An 11,076-nucleotide genomic window follows, 5' to 3' on the forward strand; every position below is an offset into this window, starting at 1 on the left:
CTTTGTTGCGCGTACTTCGGTGGAACCCATTATAAATCTACAGCGAACGGCGGGCTTTGATGCTACCATTTGGAGGCGCCGGGATTGAAAGACGGAATTCTTCAATAGCTGGAAGCAAATTATTTTCCCGCCGACTTTCGAAACGCTTTTATCTTATACACAAACTAACCAGGCGTTAACACCGTGGAAACTGGAACTATACGCTTGGCGCGACGATGGCTTTGATATGGATTTAGGCAGTTAACCAGTACCTTTCCGACCGAAGTTAAAACTTTTATTACCTTTCAAAACTTGTATCCCGCTGACTAAGCACCGAAGTCTCGTATTGGCGACCCGTGCTGGTTGCAGGGTGGATAACGCCTTCTTCTTCCGGCTCCATCATACAAAATCAATAATCCCAGCTATGAATGATTCACTTTCGGAGAAGCTTTAATGGCATGCGGTCGCCGGTTTTCGACGGACTTTTGGCGCGCTGGAATGCCGGATTGCGGATCAGATGAAAGGTTTTGCGGCGGGTAAACTAATAAGCGCAAAGAACGTCGTCGCTTCGACCGAATATTTAAACTACTGTTTAAAACCCTCTTTGAATTATGGAACCGGATCGCCAGAATCCATCAATCTAATTATTATATGGCGGAACTAAGGGGATTAACGAAACGGGCTGGAAAACCTTAACGAGTTGACAGGTTTCGGAACAAAATATTTCATTATGGCGCAGAACTTCAAACTCGCCGATGGCTAAACCAGACATTCTATTATGCTGCGTAACAAAATACCGGTTCAGAAGTAGCGTAAAATTCGGCTCCTTCTTCACTATCCACAACCAATTCACTACGCATAACTGGAAGAAAAAAACTTCATCTCGCTCGCCCGATTTTAACGCGCTATCAATAACAAACGGTACATAACAATTCGCGCCGATACTTCATACTGTAGGATTCATTGCGTAACGGCGCTATTGGAATACTTGTTTATGACGGACGGTGAACAACTAAACTTCAACAAAAGCTGAACGCAAAGCTGGATATCAATGAACGCTTAATGCCGATGAGGTCAAAAAACTTATAGATATCACTGAGAGAACCATAACCTGACGGCTGGGACTGGTGGTTGCGGGGTATGCCGATTTAAATGTACTTCCTGGATATGAATGCCTAATCTCGCTTTCAGATCACCAAATCCTTTACGACATTTCCAAACTGCATTTCCACAAAGGCAACGCACTGGACAGGAAAAATTCGGCTTTCAGGATACAACGGCTTCTTCAAAACTTCGATATTTCCCAAAAGGCTGCTGATCATTAAAAGCAAAGGCGGCATAACTGCTCGAGCTTGGCACGTGCTACGGTCGCTTGCTGGGGCTATACAAAATTCCGGTTTGTGGAAGTTGTCTTACAACTCCACAGAGAACAGCACAATAGGATATCATTCTTCATCAAGAACGCGTGGTGTTTCCGCCCTGGAGATTAGTGTTGGCTTGGGGATATTCCGAAGATGGACATAGTCATGTTTAATAAGACGTGTATTTACTTCAGAGTACAGAAATATCGATACTGTAGGACCTTGAAGGAATAAATAATATCCTTCTTAACCTCGAATGTGTCTTGCTCATCCTTATCTCATGTATCAAAGCATATGAGATATATGAAACGCTCAAGATTGCTTTAAGAAGGCATCTGTAGTGGTAAAATCTAACGGGATCTCACGGCAATGTCTCGATGACTTCCTTGTTGCATATGATTGTACCCGTATAACGGTGCTCATGATGTCAGTTACTGGATTGTGTGGGGGCTTGTTTTCTTTACAGACCGCCTATTTATAGTTTGAATTTTTTTGAAAACAGGAAAAGAAAAGCTTAGATCAATACCCACGTTGTCAATCACTGGATTATCTTGTCCAGATATGTGAGTGAGTGAGTTTAGTTTTACGCCGCACTCAGCAATATTCCAGCTATATGACGGCGGTATGTAATTAATCGAGTCTGGACCAGACAATCCAGTTATTAGCAGCATGGGCATCGATCTGCGCAGTTTGAAACCGATGACATGTCTCAACCAAGTAAGCGAGCCTGACCACCCGATCCCGTTAGTCGCCTCTTACGACAAGCATGGATTACTGAAGATCAAATATTCTAACCCGGACCTACACGGGTATCCAGATATGTATTGACCGCCGTCATAGAGGTGAAATATTGCTGAGGGCGACATCAAACGTTGTTTAATTGTTAATTAACACTGTTTCCTCAAACATGCTATTCCGTTCTCTTTTCGGGGCAATCGGGTAGCCTGGTGACCGGTGCGATTCCTCGCAATGTGTCAAGCCCATTTCAGGTGTCCCCCGCTATGATATTGCTGGATATTGCTAAAGCGGCATAAAGTTAAATTGACTCACTTGTTATCGTTTCAGATATTTTGTCTGTTCGCTTGACCGTGTTCGTCTTTCCTCTGATTCTGATATCGGGTGTATACATTGTCCGGTGGAAAAGAAGAAAACATATCAAATTGGTAAGTGTTTGGTTTTGTGTATCCGAGCAAAAATTGTCAGAGATATGTGTAGATATCATTTATTATCCAAAACTGTGTTGCACAGGAGATATTGCATGTGTGAGATCAAACGATATTTCCTAGGAGATATCGTTTTGACAGTATATTTTGTACAATGCCCTGACAATGCTGTGACGTCATGAACTTGATGACGTCACAATGCTATGACATCGCTGCACTGCAAGTCTAATGGCAGCACCGTGTTCAAAGATGGACATTTTTCATTGAAAACTAACGAAGAGTGATTTTTTAGAATTTCACCCTCGTGTCTTCTGATATCAAATATATCAACACTCGTTGATAAAAGTAAAATATTTGTACCTTTATCAACTCCATAATTGATATCAGAAGACACTTGGGTGAGATTCTATATATACAAATAGCTGTTACCTGCTTCATGTCTATTTATGTTCAGCATGCACTGCCAACAAGTAAACTAGCGTCCAAAAGAAACGCCACCAAACAGTTTTCTTCACTACAACACAACAAAAGCAAATTATGGTAACAAGAAGTGTTGTATTGTAAAACACAATCATTCAGCAACAGTTCTTGAAACTTTTCAGTTAGAAAAACGAAACAGTTCGTGTTCTGAAGGCACATGGATGACACAGGGGTGCAGTGTCCAGTATTCGATCGCCAACGCTGATTCGTCTTTAAGGTCTTAAACTGTCCTGAACAACACAGGTGATTCAGTATCGTGTGTGCCCACTCCTAGCAGTGATGTAGGCTCTAACGCGGCGTCGAACTGAGTATGTGACCCTTCTGACGTCATTATTAGGGATTCGGCGCCATTCCTCTTGCAGGGCAACTGCCAAAGCGTCCGTAGTCAATGGCGGCTGTTGACGTTTCCGAATACGTTGCCCCAGTTGGTCCCAGAGTTGTTCGATTGGAGACAGATTGGGTGATCTCGCTGGCCACTGTAGCAGGTTGACGTTGTTAGTGTTGAGGAAGTCACAAGTGATCCGAGCTGTGTGAGGTGTGGCGTTGTCCTGTTGAAACAGAGTCCTTGGGTGACGTTTCATGTAAGGCAGCACCACAGGCCGTAAAATCTCGTCGATGTAACGACGTGCGGTGAGATTACCGTTGATGATGACGAGATCTGTCTTCTGGTCCCCACAAATTTCGCCCCAGACCATAACGCTTCCACCGCCGTAATGCTCCACTTCTTGGATGCAAGCAGGTGCCGTCCGTTCGCCCCGACGTCGGTAGATTCGAACACAACCATCAGATTTGAAGAGGTGGAACCTGCTCTCGTCACTGAAGAGCACTCTTCGCCAGTTTCGCTGCTGCCACTGCATTACGGTCCTGGCCAACCTCAATCTGGCACGTCGGTGTCGGAGCGTTAACGTCATGCCCTTGAAAGGTCGATAGGCACGAATACCATGCTGACGGAGTCGTCTTGCTACGGTCTGTCTGCTGACTGCATGTTAAAGGCTATTGGCGCTTGATGACGTCACAGTGAGGAAGCGGTTTCTCAGATGAAGCACCCGTAAATATCGATCTTCCTGTGGGGTCGTGACCTTGGGTCTGCCACTCCTGGGTCTGTCAGCAGTACTGCCAGTCTGGTGATGGTGGACGTGCAGCATCCCATGATCCTGGCCACGTGCCCCTGTGTTGCGCCCATCTGAAGCATACCAATTGCTCTTTCCCTCTGTTCTTTGGTCAATCGAGGCATGTTGGCTGTTTTCAATCGTGTCACATGATGAGAGAGAACAAATCTAGTCAGGTTTTATACCCTCATGTCATACGGGTTACTTTGTGCAAAATTTCCATTTATTCTGTGCGAATTCATTCACCTCACCAATCATCAAAATCTCGTGCACTTGTTCACTGGGAATAGACAGGTTGTGTTCGAGGGATGTGTTTTCAGCCGTTTTTCAGCAGATTGGCAATTACTTTGACAATTTATGATAATTTTTATTTTGTGGCGTTTCTTTTGGACGCTAGTTTATTTGCTTCCCAGTTCAATTCATGTCAATATCTGTCCATTATGAACTGTCAATAGTTTTACAAGTATCTGCTTCCTAGTTCATACCTATATTAGCTCAGCATGAACTGTCAAAAGTTTAATAAGACGTTACTTCTTAGTTCATGTCTATATCTGTTCAGAATGAACTGTCAATTGTTTACCAAATAGTTGCTTCCTCGTTCATGTCTATATCTGTTCAGCATGAACTGTCAATTGTTTAACAAATAGTTGCTTCCTCGTTCATGTCTATCTATATCTGTTCAGCATGAACTGTCAATAGTTTAACAATTATTTGCCTCCTAGATCATAGCAATATCTGCCCAGCATGAACTGTCAAACGTTTAATAAGTAGTTACTTCTTTTCATGTCTATATGTGTTCAGCATGAACTGTCAATTGTTTAACAAATAGTTGCTTAACATCAGTTAACGATTTATCATGCACTATATATATATCTGTAGATGAACAAGCAGTTACTACATGTTTCACAGATATTTGTTTTCATTATTCACTATCAAGAGTTTAAAAATTAATTACTGCATGTTTCAGAAATATAGTATTTCATAGTGATACATGTTTCATAGTCACTACGTGTTTCATAAATACACCAATTTGTAATAAATTAGCATTTGTTTAGCGGATTAATGTTGCTTGTGTAGAGAATAAATCTATATTTTTCATAAAGCATTACACAACTGTGTCGGTAAGCTTCTTGACCAGTGCTTTTGACAACATTATATGAATACTATTAAAAGGGCCATCTACGTGAATCCTTTTCGATTGATTACGAAACAACAATGATTTAATGTATCTCAAATTAGTTCATTTCGATGAAATAAATTAAGAAATCATATCTGTTAATTCTGTCGAAAATAATTTGTTTATTTTGTGTATGTAATTTGTTATATTTTGCAGCTTTGCAAGCGGATGTTGAGCCGGTGTCTACACATCAACAGTTCGCTGTACACGGATGATCGTCCGGTCGTGGTGACCATCACTCAAGAGAGGGGTGCAAGATTTAATGCATCCTTTGTTGATGAGCCTGCCTGTTTTGTTTTGTTTTGGTTTTGATTTTTTTATGTGTGTGTGTGTGTGTGTGTGTGTGTGTGTGTGTGTGTGTGTGTGTGTGTGTGTGTGTGTGTTTTGTTCTATTCACTCACCAATCAGCTATGCCAATTGACTGTAGGACTGACTGACTGAGTTTAGTTTTACGCCGATTTTAGCAATATTCCAGCAATATCACGGCGGGGACACCAGAAATGGGCTTAACACATTGTGCCCATGTGGGGAATCGAACCCGGGTCTTCGGCGTGACGAGCCAACGTTTTAACCACTAGGCTACCCCACCGCCCCCTGTACTGTAGGAAGTAAGAGGCACTCCAGTGAGTGACATCATGAGCATCGAACATAGTCTATGACTCTATGGCTATTTTCTAAAAGAATAGCTAAAGGGAAGACATGTGGTTCCTCCGATTCTAATATCGGGTGTATACATTGTCCGATAGTAAAGAAGAAAACATCACGCCACGATCAAAATGATTGAACTTGCGAAGCGATGTGCAAGCACTTGCGTGTCTGTGCGACCATGTGTATGTGCGTGCGTGCGTGTGCGTACGTTTGTCTTTTTGTACCACTCCGGGAATATTACCTGTTTTGAACAAAATAGTGGTGTTAATGGATAAATGAAATCCAGAGATGACACCAGGTCTTCACCGGTAGAATTGTTTGTTTAATTAAATTCATTAATAAAATTAAAAATTAAATCCTCTAATATCAATATCTCGTTTTAATACTTGGATGTCTACTGTTGCATTTCCTTAACTTTCAACAGGTGTATTTCTATTATTTCAACATGGCTGACTGTTTTGTAAGTATATCATCATGTTTTCATTTTTCGTTCTTAAAATACAAGTTCGTGACGACGAAACGCCCACATATATTGTAATGTGTATGAAAACAAGCATTAGCACTTTTTCATCCACTTCCTCTGTGATAAAATGGCCTCGGTCAGTTTTCACGTTTCTTTTTATAGTGAATTTCCCAACTTCTACATTTTCCTCAAGACCTTCATCTTGATCACATTTCTTTCCCTTCAGACATCAAAGCTTGAGAACGTATAATAATTGGTTTAAACAGAAACAATGAATGCCTTGAAGATATTGGGACAAAATATTTTTTCACGATGGAAATTTTCTTGTGTCTAACAAACACGAACGATTAGATTTATTGTCATATACACTGCCTTTGAAGACTTTTAAATCGATTTAACTACGATCAGCACCACACGCGTGGCGCTTTTAATGTAATTCGCAAGTATCCCTTGAAGTGTTTCAAGTTTCCACACGCTGTTTGCGTCTTTAACGTACCACAACACTGTTAGAGGTCACCTGTAAAGCCATTTGCTTCTGGTTCGTGGAAACCTTGGCCAAAGTGATGCTTATGCGTCGTTTAAATACGATTTAACTTGTATAGCTCATGAATTTCGTCAAGTTGAAATATGTTTAAAAATTCAACTTTACCATCTAACTACTGTAGGTCTAAATACACTACCGGACAAAAAGTATATACTTGAAAATCGAAAGTGGCTAAACAATTATGCTGTTACCAAAGTTTGGTAACACCGGAAACATAAGACTGTAATACATTGAGATTAATATCCGAGCGTAGATGTCATATTCCCGAGCCAGAGAGATATTTTCAATTAGATGTTTAAAATGATCTTCCAAAAAATCACGGTTTGGTATTGTTTGATAAATGCATTTATCACCACAACTGCCATGAGTTTTGCTTATATTTAGCCCTACATGTATATGAAACGCCCTGTCTGAAAATGGTGAATAACGTTATGGAAAGAAATCTAATTCTACGGTTGTTGAAAATACATTTTACATGGTCAGGGAAATATCCAGTGTGAGTGTTCAATATTGACATATGTATATGCTTATGTTATTTTCAGGATGATGTGAACCTTTTATTGTGTAGCTGTCTAGACGAGGACGTAGACAAACTGTCTAAACTCATCAAGGTCTACACTAAGGACTGTGATTACCTTAGTGAGGTGAGTGACGTATCTACTACGGAGGCAGTGGGGATGTGAGTGAGTGAGTGAGTGAGTGAGTGAGTGTAGTTTTACCCCGCTCAGCAATATTCCATCTATATGGCGGCGGTCTGTAAATAATCGAGTCTGGTCCCGACAATCCAGTGATCAACAGCATGAACATCGATCTGCGCAATTGGGAACCGATGACACGTGTCAACCATGCCAGCGATCCTGACCACCCGATCCCGTTAGTCGCCTCTTACGACAAGCATGGGTGAATGAAGGTTCATTCTCACCCGGACCTCCACGGGTGAGGCAGTGGGGTAGCCTAGTGGTGAAAGCGTTCGCTCGCCACGCCGAACATCCGGCTTCGATTCCCAATTGGGTACAATGTGTGAAGCCCATTTCTGGTGTCTCCCGCCGTGATATTACTGGAATATGGCTAAAAGTGGCTAAAAACTAAACTCACTCACTCACCCTGCTTGTGCCGTGTAATGAGGTAAATGCTGAGTGGACGTTACTTTGTTTATTTGTTTGTTTGTTGTGAAACACGGCACTGAGTAATATCACACCTACGTGATCACAGTGTTTAAATGATCGAATCTGGACCAGACAACCCAGTGATTGACATCATGAGCATTTATCCACGCGACATGTATTAACCTCGAGACCCCTTAACCGATTATGTAGACGTGAGGGTCAGGCAGATCGCATGTGTCGAAATTGTGTTAAAAGATTACGTCGAAAACATTTAAATGTTTGTTTTACTTTTCATTCCTGTAAACAAAAGCCATACAAAAAAACGCGAGCGTATATTTAAAAATAGAGAGACAAATTCATAAGACATCTCCGCTAAAAGACGAGTCGATTGTACAGTTTGTGACCATATCATGAGTATATACAGAGTTAGTATTTGTTCAAGAAGTATTAAACCCGTGAAGGTCTGGGTTAGAATATTGATCTTCAGTAACCCATGCTTGTCGTAAGAGGCGACTAACGGGATCGGGTGGTCAGGCTCGCTGGCTTGGTTGACACATGTCATCGGTTCCCAATTGCGCAGATCGATGCTCATGCTGTTGATCATAGGATTGTCTGCTCCAGACTCGATTATTTACAAACCGCCGCCATATAGCTGGAATATTGCTGAGTGCGGCGTAAAACTAAAGTCACTCACTCACTCCAGCAGTAGTACAGTTATACTATGTTGTTAGTAAACAAATAGAGTGAGACCAAAATGAGTGAGTAAGGGAATATATTCCAGCAACATCACGGTGGGGGACACCAGAAATGGGCTTCACACATTGTGCTCGTGTGGGGAATCGAACCCGAGCCTTCAGCGTGACGAGCAGACGCTTTAACCATGAGGCTACCACTTGCCCAAACTGAGACCAAAAACAACAAACAGTAGGAATCTCACGTGACATACTTCATTGTTGTGGTGGGTAAAACATTACATTTTGGTGCTATTTCTCATTTACAGATGTCTCTAGCTGAGAGGCTGACGGTAATGATGGCGGCGCCCTACGCTCTCAAATTATCACGTAATCTACTTCCGGTTCCGACCCAAGAGCGCCATATTGATCAACAACTGTGTATATGTCAGTTCACGGAGGAGTGTATGTCGTTATATATCCATTGCCTGTCAAAGGAGAATACCGCTGGTCTTATCAAACTGTTTTCTCAATATCTCCATGCTCTGTGCACTGTCCGGGAGCTGAGGGAAATACAGGAAATGGCTCCCTCATGACAAGCTGAGCAACTCAAACCGCTGGATCTACAGCATCTCATCTTCATCAGTGTCGAAGACTGCCATATTTAAGTCTCGTTACTCGATATTCATTAGTCGCCTTGTTATTTCATCTACAGACGCTTCATTCTTACTGGTACCTAGTTAGCGTCAGCGACGTATTCTGATAGTCCCCACTGAAAGAGAAGGCATTGGTCTCTGAGTCGTCCAAGGCGTACAGAGTTGCCTCCCTTTCCTGTGATCCCGTTTCAAAGTTAAGTATTTACATTACAATGCTCATGGCTTAAAACAGCATAAACATCTGAATCACTTTGACGATATATTATATCTCCACTCTCTTTTTCTTCTCTCTCTCTCTCTCTCTCTCTCTCTCTCTCTCTCTCTCTCTCTCTCTCTCTCTCTCTCTCTCTCTCTCTCTCTCTCTCTCTCTCTCTCTCTCTCTCTCTCTCTCTCTCTCTCTCTCTCTCTCTCTCTCTCTCTCTCTCTCTCTCTCTCTCTCTCTCTTTTGTAGGCCTTTCATGTCTAAGTCTGTGGAAAAACGCCGATTGGTTAGTAAGATTAGTAGCACAATATTGTAGCTTTACATAACTAAGAGAGCTAGTGTTTTTGTTGCACATGAGAATGTGTCAGCTGTCGAGTATGAATTAGAAAAGCTATCCGGTATTAAGTCACATTATACCATGTTTAGGATATGTCGGTTTTTATACTCCATGGAATATGAGCTCCGTACGTTGATGTTGTAGGGCCTGGCGTTTTTTTATACGTCTCAGGCGGTCCGTTTTAAACATGGATGTAACAAGAGCAGACTGTATATGCCATACGCAATGGGGCATCAGAAGGATACGTCATCTATACGATACGTCATGGGGCGTAAGGTTCATACATTTACGTAGCAGAGACACGTTGTATATAGAGTATACTAATACCTTGCCATGACGCATCAGGGTTATCTCGTATGTGCGATACGTCACGAAGCGTCAGCGTCACGATGACGCAACACAGCTGAGTCGTATACACAAGTGAGTGAGTGAGTATATATTTACACCGCCTTTAGCAATATTCCAGCAATATCACCGCGGGGGACACCAGAAATAGGTTTCACACATTATACCCATGTGGGGAACCGAACCCGGGTCTTTGACGTGATGAGCGAACGCTTTAACCACTACCCTCGTATATACAAAATATAACAACCTTTTACAGGCGACAAACGGGATCGGGTGGTCAGGCTCACTGACTTGGTCGACACATGTCTTCGTCTCCCAATTCCGTTGATAGATGCTCATGATGCTGATCACCGCATTGTCTGGTCCAGACTCGATTATTTACAGACCACCGCTATATAGCTGGAAATGTTGCAGAGTGCGGCGTAAAACTAAACTCACTTACTTATACAATGACGTATCAGGACAACGTTGCATAGACGATGCATTGTTACATCAGCTTTCTTCATCCACCAGTCTGAACATATAGAATACTTCATCGAGGTAGTAGAATATGTCTAGTCTTAATGGATAGTTAACAGAGGGTACACTGATGAATATTCTCACATTATCATGAGAAAAGATCTCATAAGCGGCAGCAAATCGATTTGTCCTCATCGAACGAAACAATCCTTACATTTATCCTCCGTTTGTCATGTCATCATATGAACTGACGTACAAAAGAAACTACCCACCTTTTTGATAAAAACATTCCTGAATATTGTTGATTGCGAGTCACAATCAAAGCACACTTTCAAAATATTTACGTTTCTGTTGTTTGTTTGTTTTTAATAAT

At 41.8% G+C, this 11,076-nt stretch overlaps 1 protein-coding gene across 1 annotated transcript in view; it reads left to right on the plus strand.

Annotated features, from left to right (window-relative positions):
* LOC124267331 overlaps positions 1–9,693 on the plus strand; it is a 33,216-nt gene extending 23,523 nt beyond the window's left edge. The window contains exons 4-8 of the mRNA XM_046702250.1: positions 2,379–2,503; positions 5,426–5,533; positions 6,342–6,377; positions 7,467–7,568; positions 9,031–9,693. Of these exons, the coding sequence (XP_046558206.1) occupies positions 2,379–2,503; positions 5,426–5,533; positions 6,342–6,377; positions 7,467–7,568; positions 9,031–9,297 (638 nt within the window). The 3' untranslated portion in view covers positions 9,298–9,693. The remainder of the gene's footprint in view (positions 1–2,378; positions 2,504–5,425; positions 5,534–6,341; positions 6,378–7,466; positions 7,569–9,030) is intronic.
* Positions 9,694–11,076: the final 1,383 nt, after the last annotated feature.

This window comes from Haliotis rubra, unplaced genomic scaffold (assembly GCF_003918875.1).
Source record: "Haliotis rubra isolate DU_JTF1 unplaced genomic scaffold, ASM391887v1 Scf1302, whole genome shotgun sequence".
NCBI classification, from domain to species: domain Eukaryota; kingdom Metazoa; phylum Mollusca; class Gastropoda; order Lepetellida; family Haliotidae; genus Haliotis; species Haliotis rubra.